This window comes from Centropristis striata, chromosome 3 (genome assembly GCF_030273125.1).
Source record: "Centropristis striata isolate RG_2023a ecotype Rhode Island chromosome 3, C.striata_1.0, whole genome shotgun sequence".
Lineage (NCBI taxonomy): Eukaryota > Metazoa > Chordata > Actinopteri > Perciformes > Serranidae > Centropristis > Centropristis striata.
Genome location: NC_081519.1, coordinates 14,568,387 through 14,585,837, shown reverse-complemented (window position 1 = coordinate 14,585,837; position 17,451 = coordinate 14,568,387). Strand labels below are relative to the sequence as shown.

The window sequence follows — 17,451 nt, the reverse complement described above, 5'->3', positions numbered from 1 at the left end:
ATATAAGCAGCATTTTATTTTCTCAAGGTAGGGCTCATTTTAACTATTTAATATGCTTTTATGAGGTCTAATTTAGAAAACGTCACTTTAAACTTTAAACCGATCATGTTTTTCATGTTAAATCCCGATCTGAAAAGTAACTAAAGCTGCTGGCTATATGTAGTGGAGTAAAAAGTACAACATTTGCCTCTAAATGTAGTGGAGTAGAAGTATAAAGTTACATAAACTGGAAATACTCAAGTAAAGTACAAGTACCTCAAAATTTTACTTAAGTACAGTACTTGAGTAAATGTACTTAGTTACATTCCACCACTGATTATTTGTCCTTAACTTTCTCCCAAAGGCTCAGTTGAAAAAGAGAACAGGTGGAGGAGGAACGGGAGGAGAGGAACCAGAAGAAGACAAGGGAAGAGAAGAGAAGGAAAGTCCAAATGAGGAAGCAGCACCATCTCCCTCGCAATTATCACGCTCTCCTCGCTCTGCCTCTCACCTTGCGGGGGCTGCACGAGTGCTGCCGCCCATAGGGGGCACGGACACAGGGTGAGGAAAGAGCATGATAGCACATTTTCAGAAACACATAAAAGGGTTAGAAATAATAAGATGAATGATGGATGATTTAAAATTTGGTTTTTAATCATCACACTCCTCTGGCCTGTGTGTCATTCAGTGCCGCCTCCTCTCCCGCTTGGCTGAAAGAACTGAAGTCTAAGAAGCGTCTGAGTCAGTATGACGGAGAGGCTTAACCAGACACAGGTGAGTAATATGGATCAAGTGATAATTGAAATACAAAAGACACAGATTCTGTGCTACATGATAGAATATTAATAAAAGTTCTGCTGTTTCTGGCGGAAAGACTTTCTTATTGGGTTTTTTCCCTTTCAATTTCAGAGTCAGTACAACATGAATCAAAAGTTCCACTCACATCTTTTTGCATTTTTGAAAACATCTAAACATTTAATTCAATTCTACCAGCCTTCTCAGTCAAATACGCAAATTTTAGCTATAATATGGTCACTATACATACATATTTATGAATAAAAAGCATCGTTTGAGTGTCATTCCTATTTAACGACAGAATTCCAATACTGGCGTTAACAACAAGCACATTGGAGCTTTCATAACCGGTGAATTACTTGTCATATATATTCAATTCAATTCAATTCAATTGGCTTTATTGGCATGGCGTAACAATGTTGCCAAAGCAAGCATCAGAAAAAAAGATAACAAGATAAGGAAAGCAATATTTACAATAAATTATTATAATTCTGTTATTCATTTTAAAAGAAAAGAAAAACTAATAACAATAAAAGAAAGCAATATTTACAATCATTGAATTACAATCAACATATAATTTATACAATCTAACTGTCCCAGCAAAAAAAAAGAAGAAAAAATAAAATAAAAAATAAAAACAAAACAACCAACAGCTGTGTGTCACTGGCTGTCTCTCAGTGTGTGACAGGCAGAAACATAGACTGCTGCTAATCTAAAAAAACTAAATTACTTAAAAAAACACACAAAATGACCAAAAAAGACACAAAATTACTAAAAAAAAGACACAAGATGACAAAAAAAGACACAAAATTGCAAAAAAAAAGACACAAGATGACAAAAAAGACACAAAATTACTAAAAAAAAAGACACAAGATGACAAAAAAAGACACAAAATTAATAAAAAGACACAAAATGACCAAAAAAGACACAAATTGACCCAAAAAACACACAAACTGACAGAAAAAAACTAAATTACTTTAAAAAGAAACAGAATGACCAAAAAAGACAGAAAATTACAAAAAAGACAGAAAATTATTTTAAAAAGACACAAAATGACCAAAAAAGACACAAAATTATATAAAAAAGAAAGAATTATTAAAAAAGACACACAATTATTAAAAAAGACACAAAATTGACAGGCAGAAACATAGACTGCTGCTAATCTAATCTGCAGCTCTGTGACTCTTCCCCGAGGAGGAGCGGCAGTTTTTCCTCATCTGACCATTTTAAAAAACCTTTTTTGACGGATTCAAATTTTTGGAAATATGTTTCTCTAATTAGTTCATATTTTTTACATTTTGTGAGGAAGTGTAGCTCTGTCTCAGGCTGACTGAGGCTGCAGTGGCAGCACAGCCTCTGCTCTGCAGGGAGCCAGCTCTTTCTGTGCCTCCCTGTTTCCACAGCCAGTCTGTGTTATATATATATATATATAGAGAGAGAGAGAGAGAGAGAGAGCATTATATAGGACTTAACCCATTGAGGCCTGAAAAATCGCTGGGCGATTTTAAAATAAGCCTCTAATTTTCTGGAAATTCTGGGAAAAAAAAGTGTCAACTCTTCTACTAAATAATAGATTTTCCAGCCTCTGTAGCAGATAGAAATGAAATTCAAAAAGGTAGTTGAGAGCTTATACAAATACTACAAAACGACGTATCCGCTTTCCAGGCATCAATGGGTTAACAGGATCAGGCATAGAGGAGGGTTGAGTACGAACATTTTGACATTTTTGACATTTGCCTCATTCCCCTGAATTACTGTAGGAGTGATGGCATTATTTAAAAGGACTAATAAGCTTGTGAGTCATAATGCAAGACGGCTGATTAGGTTTGCAACAATAGAAAGTGAATGGTTTGAACTTTCCGGCAATGCTGTCAGGAACACTAATTCTATATCATGCAAGTGTATAATAAATGTAGAGATGGAAAATATGCGTCTATTCATCACATTCAAAAGAGGAACAGTTTGCAAAAGATTCAGATTCCGTCAAGTCAGAAATGATGTAAAAGCACATCTTCCCCAGTTTGAGAATGTTGGGTCAGATGAATTGTTTGCGGGGTCAGCTCATATAAAATGCTTGTGTGATACATTACAATACATAAACAGCCATCATAAAAGCAGAGTGGGGAGAATTGGGTATTCAGATAAAAAAACTGAATCTACTCACTGTTCAATCACTGTTCATCCGCAGAATACATTTTTCGAAGAAAAACTATTTTCACAGGTCCTTCTTTTGTGTGAAAAAAGTGACTAAGAGGAAGGTAATTTAAAGTTGGATTCAATATTTTTGACCTCTTTCCATGAGATGATTGTGACAATGTGATTTATTCTTGACCGATAAAGTGTATATCTTCTCAAAACTTTATTAATCAATCTCTTCCAAACATATCACAATGGAAATGAAACCACAATTAACAGAGGATTGTGTCTGAAAACAAAATTATTCCAACTTTATGCATATTGAATGTTTAGAAAGCCGCAGACCCATTGCAATTATTCTGGGGATATATTGAGATGTGACGGAATTAAAACATCCACAACAATGTTTCAAGACAAATTTATTTTATCACTGCAAAAAAAACATATTATTTTGAGGGTGAAATAAGCCCCAACATTATGGCTCACAGAACTAATAAACACACTTCACCTCAAGAGAATCTGATTTATCATTAAAGACAAGTTAAAATACTTTGACAAAAGTTGGCAATCTTTAGAATTTTATCTTGCAGGAGGAGCAAAATCTTAAAAGGAGTCTGAGTGTGATTGTACTTATAGTAGTAAAGTAATAGTAATTATTATTCATTGTGTATTAGTCATTGTGTGTTCTTTCAAATTATCATTTTATTTATTTACATATTTTAACTTATTATTTATTATTATTTAACTCTTTTTATTGTTATTGTTATGTATCTGCTTTTTAAAATGTATGAATAGAATAGAATAGAATATATCTTTATTGTCTGTTCAACAGAGCAGAAATGTGTCTTTCGACACGGCTATAAAAATTCATGCAGAGCACACAATAATTACATGAAGTGAAATAAATAAATAAAATAAAACAACAACACTTCAGTAAAAACACACAACATCAATAAAAAGAATGAATGACGTGGGGTACAGTGTTACCGGCCACTATTTAGTATAGCGACTGCAGATGGTAGGAATGACTTTTTATAAATGTTTTTATGTTTATATGTATTTATGTATTTATTTACTTAATCTTTTGAATTATGTTCTTTTCATGTCTTTTTGACATAGAAAGACCTTGTTTATATAGAAATGAAGAATGGCAATGCTATGTTTTCTGAAAATTATTCTACACATCAACATGCTTCATGTTAAACAGCAACTTGCATAATAAATTGACAGCAAAGATGAAAAAAAAAGTGGGCAATTTCTCTGAAAAGCTTTCCCCTATCATAATCTAAATTGCACAGCTGGTAAAGATATCCTCATCGTGTCTGAGTGCAGTTTGCTCTTCTCGATGCTCTTTTACTTGCCTGTGGAATGGATGCTTCCTGCAGCTACATTTTGCTCTTACTTTTATGTACAGCTCCATTAAGTAGAAAAATGTAAGTGAATGTTGACGTAACAGGGTTTTAGATTTGAGTGCCACTTGGGCCACCCATGCTAAAAATGAATACACTCACTGCAGTGTAGAGTACTTACAGATAAGCCCATCCAGCAAATGACTTGTGATAAAATATATTATGTAAAGTCGATGCCTCCTGTAGTCTGTGATTTGCAAACTTTTTCCTGAACTTTTTTTTCCCTCTCATTCCCTTTAAGGAGACACCATGCTATTGCTGTTCAGCAAGAATCAAATCCATCTCAGCCGCTGCTGCTGCTGCTGCTGCTAACAGACACTTTGCCATGATTGCTCCATTTTCCACTTTGAGTGCCTTATTTTGGACCTTTACTGAGATACGCAGGAGGGGAATGCAGGCTTTTGCAGAATGTAGAAACCATCAAGAACTGTTATTGCTTGTCAATGAAATATGGTGCCAAGGCTATGTGCCAAGATTGTGATGTGTTAATGCCAAGTACATGTTTTATCTACTGCTGTACCGAGGCTCAATGGAGGTGGAATACCCCGATGTAATTTAGAGCAAAGCCATGGAGTGTCTTATTGTTTGAATGTGTTAGTCCATCATATACTGACAGGGACTGATGACACTAGGCCTTCAGCAAGGTATCTACCTTCACACATACACACTCATGTACAGAAAATACTGAATATAAATAATGGATTGCACCATGTGTGTCTTTAGTATAAATTGTACAAAATTGCCTTTTACATGTTCTTTCCATCACAGATCATCTCAAGTAAACCTTTAAGCACTTTAAGAAAAAATTATAATAAAGTACCGTCCATGCAGTACATCTAAGCAATAGAATAATCAGGTACCTAACATGGTCAGGGGAATCTTTTCTATTTGTTCATCATGAATGTCTTGTCTTCTTTTTCCCGTTCCACAAAACTCAAAAATTCACTTCCTGGTTTTATTAAGATGGGAACATGGGGAACAGTGAGCTGGGAGGATTTTTTGCTATCAGAGAATCAGGAAGTGTGTTTTATAATCTTAACATAAAAAAAATGCAATTATCTGCTCTAGATGCTTTTATGTGCCTTTTTAATGTTAAAGAGTGACTCATCGATGCTGTAATCATTTATGATCAACATACTGTATGATAAGAAGAAATTGAGGGAATTTTATTAAAACCTTTTTTCTATGAAATGCAGTTGAGTGTGTGTTTTTGATGGGAAACTTGCACACCAAATTTCAGATGGTGGAGTATGAAGGCACCTATGCCTGCTGGTTAGTTTTAAGACAATGTATTACATAAATATTGACCACAGAGTCTACTTAATGTATTGTAATCAACCTTAAAATTCAGAATCCCAAGATGTTTTAGTGTTTGTTTGTTTTTTTGCTCCTGTCACGTTTTAGCATAGGGAGAACTCAAAAGGGTCTTATGTGCTGTGTATTATAATTATACTACAATAAATCATGAAAAAGAAAATGGCAAGTTACATTTCTATTTATTTTACAAAAAATATATATACATAATAGTTTACCAAGTGCCCACAAGTAACAATATTGAAAAAAATGGGTTCTAAATGCTATAGATATTGAATTATTTTTACAAGCTCTCCTGTCCCCTCCTCTCGGCTCTGTGTAAAAAGCCTCCAGGTCATTCGAAGTTTCACTGAATACTCGTCAAGTGACTTCCGAGTTGAACTGAGGTTTTATTGTTTTTACACCATCTGCTTGGTGAAAAGCTTTTATTTTTTGATGAAATGTTAAATTAGACACTTTGAATAAGGTGATGTTCATGAAATATCACTATTTTAACCCTTTGTTGCACAACATGGGTCTAAAGTGACCCGACTGAGTTTTTAATTTTCTATATCTTTGCAGTAAATTAATTTTATCATTCAGTATTCCAGGTTTTTCTCAATCAATTTGTTTTTGATCATCATACATCCTAACTTTTTATTTTTCATTTCTTACTTTTTGCATAAAAACCCTTTTTTTTATCACTACGCTTCTAATGCACAACATGGGTCAAAAATGTCATTATGGGGTATTGTGTGTATAATTTTAAGGAAAAATGAATTTAATCAATTTTGGAATCAGGCTGAAACATAAAAAAATGTGGAAAAAGTGAAGCGCTGTGAAAACCTTCCAGATACACTGTATGTGTGACAAAATTATACATAAATATGTTAAATATATTAAATATATGATTGTGGAAAGTAACTATTTGAAACAAATTACTCTTATTATAGTATTAGGTCATTTAATTTTAAATCAAATTTGGATGAATGAGTCATTTTTTACCCATGTTGTGCATTAGAAGGGTTGTCCATATGTTGTGCATCAAAGGGTTAAGCTGAAAAAAATGGTGCATGCTTCCTTCTGCATGGTGATACTGTTGGTGGATGTAATTTGGTAGAAAGAAAATACATGAAACTACTCACTAAGGGTATGTGGGTTATCTTGAGAAACTGGTCATGATTACTGGAAGGAGACATTGTTGTAGAGTTTTTGTATTTGTTTGGCACTCCATATGGTTCCATTTTATTTTTCACAATAAGGCAGACATCTCTATGGCACACATCCCCAACACTCAGCAACTCAAGCCAAAATGATCGAGACTGAGAATTAGTGCTCCGGGGAAGAGGAACAATATATATTTTTGATTGTGTGGTGAACTGTCCCTATGAGGTCAGCTTTTTGGCCGCTGGATGAAGAGAATGGTAAAGAAACGGATAGAAGACAGGAAATTGGAGTGCAAGATAACTGGGTGGGGCCAATACTGCTGAGTGAGACTGATCTCTGTTCATTCTCTTGGCTGGCAGTCAGTGCGTGTGCCCACTATAGGATCATGGTCAGGATGGCAGCATGGGCAGAGCTGGGCAGCGTTTGCCAGTGTGCCAGGGACAGAGGGGCAAGCCTATTGAGAAGCAGTGTGATGGACACAATGGGTGCGACAGACTTGCTGCATCAACAGGCTTTTTGCTGCTGTGGCCAGAAATAAACCATAAATACCCCCACCGGCCTCCACCGACCGCTCGCCAGGCCTCCACACCCACACACACCCTCACACTGAGACAGACAGAAAAGAGAGAAAAGAAAGAGGAAAGACGGAGAGCGTGGCTTGTACGTGGTGCAGTGAAGCACAAGCCATTCAGGTAAAACAAAAAGATGAAGATCATCCCTCTCTCCGACAGGCCTTTCTCCTTCCTCTCTCCCTGTCCTCTCTTCTATCTGCATCCAAATGCTTGCTTCTTAAGTAGCATTTTGTGTGTGCACTATTAACGTGTTATTCTTACATATCCAACAGACAAGTCAAATAAGTCACGTGAAAGTATGCAAATGTCTTGCAGACAGATTTGAATGCAACAAAATTTTAACCAAGCAGTTCTGATAAAAACTTGTTTGAAGTATCTGAGACCATGTTTCAAAGTTTAATGTTGTTTCTGTTTATACTGCAAATACTGTTTTCCTCTATAAATTCAATATCCTTGAAGTAAAATTCAATGTAATGTTGGCACTTATAACATAAACTGTAATTGCTGTGCTTTGTAGAGGCAAAATGACAGACCAGCAGGGAACCCCAGACCAGCTGCCTGCAGAGAAGGGCCAAGGAGGGGCTGGAGCCACATATAAGGTACCTGACTGAACAAAAAACCTGCTAGTCACTTCACATATTATGTGCAGTAATGAGTATATGTTGTTTAAATGAAGATAAGTCAGAAAAGCCCTGCATTAGGACGATGCTGATGGTGGAGATCACACATTTTCCAACCCTCCACCTGTCTTGCAGTTGGCCGTTTTTGAGTTCGAGAACTTTCGTGGAAAAAAGGTGGAGTTGTCTGGTGAATGTAAAGATGTGTTGGAGAAGACGCAGAGAGTTGGCTCGGTCATCGTGGAGTCAGGACCGTGAGTAATCTCTTCATCAAGTATCATCAGTTTTTACTGCAGTTACATCCTGTTTTCTAGATGTTTTTCCCTGCTTCAGGAATATGCATGCAATTATATGTAATGCATTTTCTCCATATTGTCAGATGGGTGGGGTTTGAGCGTCCAGACTTTGCAGGAGAGCAGTTTGTGCTGGAGAAAGGAGAGTATCCTCGCTGGAGCACCTGGACCAACTACATGACTAGCTACAATCTGAGCTCATTCAGGCCTCTGAAAGTGGTCAGTATTATCAGTGTAATTATGATTAAGATTAAGATGAATTACTTTTACTTTTTAATCTTAACAGATGTAACTTCCTGTCAAACATGAGCAAACCTTATGTTTTTCTCTCTCTCCAGGACAGTGCAGAGCATAAGCTGCACCTGTTTGAGAATACAGGCTTTGAAGGTAGAAAGATGGAGATTGTTGATGATGATGTCCCCAGTCTGTGGGCTCATGGTTTCCAGGACCGTGTGGCCAGTGCTAAGGCTATCAATGGAACGTAAGCTGGAACCTTCCCAGTAATAGATATTATTCATAGTATATGTATTTGCTTTGTTGTTAAAGATATGTTACACACTTCTCTTTGTCTTCCCTCTGAAGGTGGGTGGGATACATGTATCCAGGCTACAGAGGGTGCCAGTATGTGTTTGAGCATGGAGATTTCAAGCACTGGAACGATTGGGGAGCCACTGCACCTCAGATCCAGTCCGTCCGACGTGTGCGGGACATGCAGTGGCACAAGAGAGGGTGCTATGTTGCCCCTGCCCCTACACCTCCAAATCCTACCCCCACCCCTAACCCCGCCCCCACCCCTAATCCCAACCCTAACCCCACCCCCAATCCTAACCCTGCTCCCAACCCCAAATCCCAAACTCAACCCCAACCTTAACACCACACCTCCAGCACCTCCTACACCATCTGGGGCAAGCTCAAGGCAGCTGGCCAGCCCCCAGTCTCTCCACTAAGCCCACCTGTTAGTCTAGAATATCTGACCACGCAATTTTGGAAAACTGTAACTGACAATAATGAAACATGTAAATCTGTTGGAAATAAATAAAGGTTTTGGCCCTGATTCTGATTTTCTGCAACTTATTGCATTTTATTTAATTGGCTAGGGGTGTGTTTCATTTCTTAATTGTAATTAAGGCTTCTCTATGAGACCAACAAGGAGCAGTTCTGACAAATTACAGGGAGATGCAGCATTTCAAAAGATTAAGTGGAATTCCAGTGATTTTTCACAGAGATGTCAGGTTAGGTAACATGACACTCACATGATCTTGTGAGATTGCAAGATACAAGTTAGCGATAGTACAAAAGTTACTAATGCCAAGTGGAGTGTCCAGGTGTGCTGAAGACACATTATGGAGGCTGCAAGATAATTTCCTTAGATAATGACATTTTGCAAAATGTTATAAAAATATCCACCTGTAAAGCATGAGAAAACTATAGGCCAATATATTGATAGTCTTCAACCTTAAACCACAACTGACCTTTATTTGACTTTGTGAAATTTACAGTTTACCATGGCTACCTGATCCACTTATTATAAGTCTGTTAAGTTACAAACGTGATGCATGCAGGTTTGAATCAATCTATTCTTAGGCATTGCCTGCACCTCACAAGGTCAAAATCCATCCACACTGTTACATCTCCACACATATTCACTTACTTATGCACATACCTACTCCAATTCGTATATTATATTGTGTTATATACATATTTTCCATTTATGTAACAACAACAAAAAATCCTAGTATATCATCACACTGTAAAAATAATCGCCTAAGTCATTTTTTGTCAAAATAGTTTTTTTTGCCTAAATCATCTCCTCATGACTCCAGCCACCTATGGTAAAATCACCTACATCCTCAGTTGATCAGATCATGTGATTTTACCCCTTTAAGATAATGGCCTATGTCAAGTGTGTGACTTAAGCGGCTTTATTATGCCTAAGTCAAAATAAAATGTGACTTAGGCAATTTTTTGAACATGCCTTTCTGACTTAAGCAAGATATGGTAACACTTTATTTTGAAGGTGTCTACATAAGAGTGACATGAGCAGATCATAAACATGACATGGGATGTGTCATGGACATTAATGACACTTTGAAGTAACATTAATGCTCATGATACTTGTCATGTCATGTTTCTGACAAACTTATGTGACTCTTATGTAGACACCTTCAAAATAAAGTGTTACCATATCTTGCTTAAGTCACAAAGGCATGTTCAAATAATTGCCTAAGTCTTTTATTTCTCTTAAGTTACATGATTTACACACAGTGTTATTACTACGCCCATAGCCATCCTTTGTTACATCCTTTTTGAGTGAAATGATCAATAAATGTCATATGTTACACTTTTGGTGACGTTTGTTGGTTTCCCTGCAAAACTTGAAAAATGAGTCAGGCAATTATTTTAACATGGTGACGATATTCATGAGTCTTTGTTGTGTTGAACAGCAGGGACAAGGCTGAAACATCAGTCATTGGTTAAAACAACAGCTAAACCCGCCCATAGAATTCCAGTGATCCAATCACAAGCCACCTTCATTCAGCAGGCTCGCGAGGTGGGCGGCGAACGCGCAAAATTTGAAAGTCGACCGGAAACAACGTTGATGAGAGGAAAACAGTGTGTTCTTTAGCATGCTAATGCTTGTGTGTGTTTTAAAAACTAAGTTATAGCTTATTATCTGCATGGCAGTCTGGTGAGTAATCGCATACAGTACAGTATGGTCTCTGTAAATATAACTGAAAGACACGTATGTATGTGTCGCGTCAACGTTCATGTTTGTTAAGTTAGCAAACGCTAAGCTAGTCACCGTTAACTTAGCATGCTCAAGGGACGCATTGTTGACATTTGTTATATACATGTATGTCTATGTGTTGACACGGGAGGTAAAGACGGTTACACTCTCTTCGTGTAACCTCATTCTACCGTCGTAAATACCAGTAACAAGTGAATACATAACAGTTATTTTCCTTCCTTTCACGTCGATGTAAATGTGTCATTTCGCTCAGGTTATCTGTTCACAAGCCATGTTGAAGTTCAAATACGTGAGTCAGGGAAGCCTGAAAACGCTGCCGTCCTCTGCAGACCCCATCACCAGCCGTTGCTCGAGACTTAACCAAGTGTTTCAGGTACAGCCACATATCTTAGATGACCTGATGCCATCAACTGTGCAATATACATTACGCTTTGTACAGTTTCAAACCAGTAGCTTTAACTGTCAGTAGCTGACTTCCTTTTCGTGTGTTTGTGTGTGTCCTCAGGGCCGAGTCAGCCTGTGTGGGCAGCAGGGAGCATGCACTCTAGGTCGGGAAGAGTTTTTGGAAGCTCTGCTGCTACTGTACCAAGAGTGCAGCTCCCCAGAGCTTATGAAGATACATCATGTTGCAAATTTTGTCAATAAGTGTAAGCAATGTGCATTTTATACCTGTAGGATATTTTTCTTAGAGCAAAGGCCAATCCAGTATTTTAAGTCATATTGTTTGATAAATTCTGCATTGTTTCAGATAGTTGTTTCAGCTTTTAAAACATGCCTTTTCACAGTTTTGACCTGTTGCTGTCCTTGAAAACCATAATACCTTCTGTTTCTTGTTCACAGTTTTACAATGTAAAGTGAAAACTTAAAAAGTGGTCACTAGAATTCAGATTTCAGAATTTCCAAATATAGACCATAAAAAATATTGATGTGTTATTTTCTTTAACAGTCAGATAGAAATATATGCAGTTACGTACTGTGTATCACTAGAATATAACACTAGAATATTCATTTCTCAAAAAGAAATGTGTTAAAAAAATCTTTCTGTGCTTTTTTTTGCTTGCAGTTTCTGAAGTGGTCTCTGAGCTGCGGACCATGCAGCCTGGTCTTCTTGACTTTGAAGTGCGTGCTGTAGTGGGCCGTAGTCACTTTGCTGAAGTCCAAGTAGTTCGAGAAAAGGCCACTGGGGATGTTTGTGCACTGAAAGTCATGAACAAGAATTTTTTACGAAGTCAAGAAAATGTAAGTAACTACTGTAACAGCAGTAAAATCTTGAAAATATATTTTAGAAATGTCATAGCAGGAAAACCACAGTTGAAACTTACAGAATTAATGATTACTAAATTCCATTCAGCTTCTTCAGTTTTTCGGGTGTCAATACTGTCTATGCCGGCTTAATGTCACACAGCTTTTCCTGCTGTGATTAGTCAAAATTTGCTGTGAAGAAGGCTTGTTTTGTCTGAGCATTTCTTTCAATCAGTATCATAAGCAAAAGTCTAGTTCAGCTGCCAAAGCTATGATTTAGGGATTCTAAAGGTTCATTAATGACTTTAGACACATTTGATAGAACCACAACAAAGGCATGCAAATTAACTAATGTTTTTTTTAAGACTAACATTGCAACAAATCCTGACCACAAAATCAAGATGCTTATCACCAAGTTTTAAGAAAATATATTGAGGGGGAAAAAACATGTGTTGTGTTAATTTTTGCAGTATCCTTCCAAAGTTGCAGTCTGATAAAGGCCCACTGGATGGTGCTGTAGGGTTGAATACGGCATAACAAAATCAGGGTACATTATCTCACAGCTGTGCTCTCTGGCATGTGACTAATAGAATAAATCTTAGTCAGAATAGTACATAGCAGTGACAGGAAAGGATCTCAAGTGAGCAATACAATGATCAACTTGTATGAATGTTTTGTTCATGCCACCTGTGACTACTTTGCATAATTTGACAAAATAACACCACACTTATAAAACCAGCTACACAAACTGAAGCTAAGAAAGTAGGGCGCAAGTGCTTAGCGTCAAAATGTTTGATATGTGCTTCAAAGTCTCCAATGGTTTAATTAAAAAATATGTTAAATAAAATCATTCAAACCCCACTGAAGCCTTTAAGATGGTAGCTTCTTTAAAACAGATGCGTTTATGTGGCTCATACAGTACTCATAATAACACTTTGTGCAGCACTGCTGTTGCATTTAATTCATGTACAGTAAGTATGCTGATTGCATGCCTTTTAAATTCTTCTCAGGTGGTTTTTCATGAGGAGGAGCGGAGGATCCTGGCTCTGAACAGCAGTCCCTGGATTCCACAGCTCCTCTACGCCTTCCAGGATAAAGAACATGTCTACCTGGTGAGACTGCAGGGTTTTTCTCTGATCTTGAGAATGAACTGAAATGACTATTTTACATACATCTTTTCTTGTCAGGAGAATGTTTTAAGGGTCTTTTGCACAGTGCCATCAGCCAAAGGGGAGTAATTGGGTAATAAACATGCCAAGCAAAAGGAACACACTGTGTAGTGCTTGGTGGGCGTGCTATACATTGAATACCCAGGGAAATAGTGAAGGCTTTTGTGTTGTAGTGGTGGTTAGGCTTGTGCTGACTAGCAATCGAATCATATCTTGATTAGTGAAGCAATGAGCGCTGATTGTTTTTTTTCCCTGTGTCCAACTTTTGGCGATTTTAACTATCTTGCTGTAAGAACTAAGATGTTATAAAAAAATTAAAAAAATCTAACATCAGCACAAGTTTTGGATATGATTTGGGTTACAATAGTAAAGAGGGACTTTTAAAAGGGAGCCATTGTTTTGAATAGAAGTGATATAGAATAAATAGATTGATTTTTTAAATTTTTTTTATACAGGTGCAATTATTTAAAAGCACCATCGACGTTTTTTAAGTTCTGTCTTATGCATGGGACAGGAAAACTACATCGAAACATGTGGGGGTTAATTTTCATTTTCTTTGACAGATGTGCTTTCCAGAATGTGACTAATAGACTAGTTCAGATCAGTCAGAATAGTGCATGAGCTGCTACAAGGGATCTGAAGGAACAACTTGTATGGAGAAGAAATGCTTTGAAGCAGGGGGAAATGGTTAGCCTCATTCAAAAATGAAAAATCACCTTCCAGCAACTTCAAAGTTGTGTTGTGCTATCATGTTGGCCTGCAGGCTAGTCACCAGTACGACCAAGAGTCACCAGGGCTTTTCTTCAGATTAACAACATTATTCAATGCTGGCAACTCCACTGGACAGTACCTCTGAGGTGCTGCAGTCTTTTGGCGTAGCTGTGGTTGTTGCTCAAATTGTGATTTGGTAGCTAATTGTAACTAAAATCACAATGTCACGTTACAGAAACTACAACTGCAACATGAAAATGGGGAGAAAAATATGGCAATCAAGCTAAGCTAACTGTTTCCCTAATAGTCTTGTGTTTCACTTATAGGCAAAACACCCTCGAATGAATAATTCTCTTCTACTTTCACTGGTTGAGGAGGTAACCTGACATATTTCCATATGTCCCTCTAATAGTTGAAGCTGTTAAGTACAGCTAAACAGCCATTGTGAGCATATAAAAAGGTTGTTAACCTCACAACTATATTTTTTCTGATGACCTGATGCATAGGGTGCAGCAAAAAGCATTTCCTGCCTAGATGAGCCTCATACTGCCCTTTGTTTTTCTTTCACTCACCCTCTCCTTATACCTTCCTTCATGCCCCCCTGCAGGTTTCCATTCTTTCTCCTCCTCTTTTTTCACCCCTCCTCTGTCTCACCCTGCTCCCTAACTGAGCGTGGAGGAAAATACAAAGCATCCATCTTTATCCGTGTGTCAGAGAGGCACCCAGTCTCCCTGTTGCTAGGTAACACTGGAGAATGCTCCCGTTCATTCAGATTCGCCGACCATTCATGCACCAGGGGCAGTCGCCTGTTGTGGCTGTATGGCTGCCACCATATAGCTCAAATCAGCCTGATCAATGCCTTTCGTCTCAGGATGCCGACAGCAGAAAAGAGAGCTTGAGTCAAACACGATCATGGCTAATTTGTTGATTTTTGTTTTCCAAACTTTAAAGATGATGAATGAGATATCTTTTGTTGTTGTTGTTGTTGTTGTTATTGTTGTGGCATGTTGCCTTGACTGTAAACATGGCTTGTTTTAGCCCGTGATCACTGATACACAAGTGTGTCGCAGTTATTGTTGGTGTATTTTTAGCTATCGAAGACCACTCCTTTGACTGCAGTATCAGAGATAAATCTGCAATAGTATTCAGTGTTACATAACTGAATCTATAATGAGGAGAACCACCCTATAAGCTTAAGCTGAATAGAGCTTTGATGTGGGGCTCAAAGACATGCTGTCCCAAACTTGTTGCTTTGTTTTTGTTTCTAAATATAGGTCTATTTATAGGCATTCATAAATGTTTCATCAGCGTGTGATACCTGTTCATATTAATCACATTAATTTGAATTGCAAGTGCTGGCCACGGTTTTATACTGCCAGTTTCTGACTGCATACAAATGTGTCTTCAGGCAATGGAGTACTTGCCAGGCGGTGACTTGATGTCCCTGCTGAACCGATATGAGGATCACTTTGATGAGTCCATGGCTCAGTTCTATTTGGCTGAACTTGTAGAGGCCATTCATGCCGTCCACCAACTGGGATATGCCCACAGGTAAGACACCAGCAACCTCTCATAATGAAGTGGGGCTGCACCAAGCAATTCTTTTTTTATTTATTAATCAGCCCATTACATTTTTCTATGAATCGCTTTCTCAGTAAAAGTCAGAAAGTAGTGAAACATGCACTGTTTAACTTCCGATAGCCCAAGGTGACAGCTTCATATGGTATGTTTTATCTGACCAACAGTCCAAAAAAACAAAGCCAATCAGTTTGTTATCATATATGACAAAGAAAAAGTTAAGCATGAAACCAGTAAATGTTTAGGCTGTTTGCTTAAACAATTACTAAAACGATTATTTGAATAATCGTTGCTGCCCTAGATTCAGAGCTTTGAGGAACAACATAACTAAGGAAGTAGGGCCAAAGATCTGAAGTTAGTACTTGCGAGATGTCAGTCTTTGTTTGCCTTTTGTTTTCACTGGAAGGCCAAATGCACATAATTCAGGATAACATTAACTGGACATGAGAAATGTAGCATTGTAATTTAACCTGGAGCACTCAGTGTGATGTTATGTAATACAAAAACAATGCTGGAGTTTACAAATGTATTCCATTATCATCAGAGCAGTAGACATATTACAGTACTCAGGCAACACACAGCCCTGTAAAAGCAGTATCAAATCCTTTCTAAACTATCCACTTGCAGAGACGTCAAACCAGAGAACGTTCTCATCGATCGCACTGGTCACATTAAGCTGGCAGACTTTGGATCAGCTGCCAGGCTGACTGCTAACAAAACAGTAAGTAGATTTTGCTCTGAGGGTTTGCTCTATGTATTAACTTCAGCATGTTTGACAATGACATCATTGTGTTTTTATTAATGTGTTTCCAGGTTGCAGCTCCCACTGTGCCTGTTGGGACCCAGGAATTCCTGTCCCCCGAGGTCCTGGCAGCCATGAATGGGGGCTCTCAAAGCACCTATGGGGTTGAGTGTGACTGGTGGTCACTTGGGGTCATAGCATATGAGATGATTTATGCCAGGTCACCTTTTTCTGATGCCACTTCCACCAAGACAATCCACAACATCCTTAACTTTCAGGTACATAGACTAACTGGTACTGACATTGGTCACATCGATGTATGAAAAAGTTTTGAAGCCTCAAGTTTGGCATTTTGGCCCGAACCATCTTTTTTTTTTTTTTGAGCCAGAGGTGACCATATAGCCACAAATCAAACTCGAAGTTACCAGCTTAAGCTAGAGCCAGCATGCTTTGTTAGCAACATGCATTTTTTTTTTTAAATATATGTTCATTAAATTTTCAAAAGACAAAACAGGAACACATATATGACAAAAAAACAAAAACAAAAAACATACATTTGGCTCACATACATATTTAAATTCAGATTTAGGCGAGAGATTCAGGAGTCATCCTACACAAATAGGATAAGCAAGTAAAACAAACCAAGTGTGCACTGCCATGCATGATACATTCACATGATCAAAGGAAGGTAACCAGAAACAAAAACATATCAATTAAGCGGTAGGGTGTCACTTACAAGGCAGAGCATTCTCAGCTACGATACCAACCCTCTTGCAAGAATGGTAGAGATATTCAAACCAATATATGACAAAAAGGGTTCCCATGTTTTACGAAAAACATCATCCCTGCTGTGCAGTCTACATGTCAGATAGTCCAAAGCAACATATTCAAGTATCACCCTTTGCCATTGAGCAACATGCATTTGTAATTTATGTTAATGGTGATATCAATTGGGATGCAAATCTTGGCTACCAAAAAACAAGGATGACACCCAAAAAG

At 37.7% G+C, this 17,451-nt stretch overlaps 3 protein-coding genes across 3 annotated transcripts in view; all 3 read left to right on the top strand.

The window, feature by feature from the left end:
• Window positions 1–5,510, top strand: part of tnks1bp1 (tankyrase 1 binding protein 1) — a 31,619-nt gene extending 26,109 nt beyond the window's left edge. The window contains exons 8-10 of the mRNA XM_059328829.1: window positions 344–540; window positions 668–753; window positions 4,561–5,510. Of these exons, the coding sequence (XP_059184812.1) occupies window positions 344–540; window positions 668–743 (273 nt within the window). The 3' untranslated portion in view covers window positions 744–753; window positions 4,561–5,510. The remainder of the gene's footprint in view (window positions 1–343; window positions 541–667; window positions 754–4,560) is intronic.
• A 2,344-nt stretch (window positions 5,511–7,854) lies between these two features.
• Window positions 7,855–9,132, top strand: LOC131968739 (beta-crystallin B3-like). The gene is made up of 5 exons (XM_059329739.1): window positions 7,855–7,950; window positions 8,107–8,222; window positions 8,348–8,480; window positions 8,600–8,742; window positions 8,844–9,132. Exons 1-5 carry the CDS (start codon window positions 7,876–7,878, stop codon window positions 9,130–9,132), a joined length of 756 nt encoding a protein of 251 aa, XP_059185722.1. The 5' UTR covers window positions 7,855–7,875.
• A 1,699-nt stretch (window positions 9,133–10,831) lies between these two features.
• cita (citron rho-interacting serine/threonine kinase a) overlaps window positions 10,832–17,451 on the top strand; it is a 58,797-nt gene continuing 52,177 nt past the window's right edge. Inside the window, exons 1-8 of the mRNA XM_059328962.1 lie at window positions 10,832–10,950; window positions 11,264–11,383; window positions 11,516–11,657; window positions 12,074–12,249; window positions 13,263–13,364; window positions 15,541–15,683; window positions 16,338–16,431; window positions 16,524–16,730. Coding sequence (XP_059184945.1) covers window positions 11,282–11,383; window positions 11,516–11,657; window positions 12,074–12,249; window positions 13,263–13,364; window positions 15,541–15,683; window positions 16,338–16,431; window positions 16,524–16,730 — 966 coding nt within the window. The 5' untranslated portion in view covers window positions 10,832–10,950; window positions 11,264–11,281. The remainder of the gene's footprint in view (window positions 10,951–11,263; window positions 11,384–11,515; window positions 11,658–12,073; window positions 12,250–13,262; window positions 13,365–15,540; window positions 15,684–16,337; window positions 16,432–16,523; window positions 16,731–17,451) is intronic.

Coding starts and splice junctions, on each gene's coding strand:
- LOC131968739 (XM_059329739.1), top strand. CDS start 7,876: ATGACAGACCAGCAGGGAACCCCAGACCAGCTGCCTGCAGAGAAGGGC. Junction 8,481..8,599: donor CATTCAGGCCTCTGAAAGTG/GTCAGTATTATC, acceptor CTCTCTCTCCAG/GACAGTGCAGAGCATAAGCT. Junction 8,743..8,843: donor GCTAAGGCTATCAATGGAAC/GTAAGCTGGAAC, acceptor TTCCCTCTGAAG/GTGGGTGGGATACATGTATC.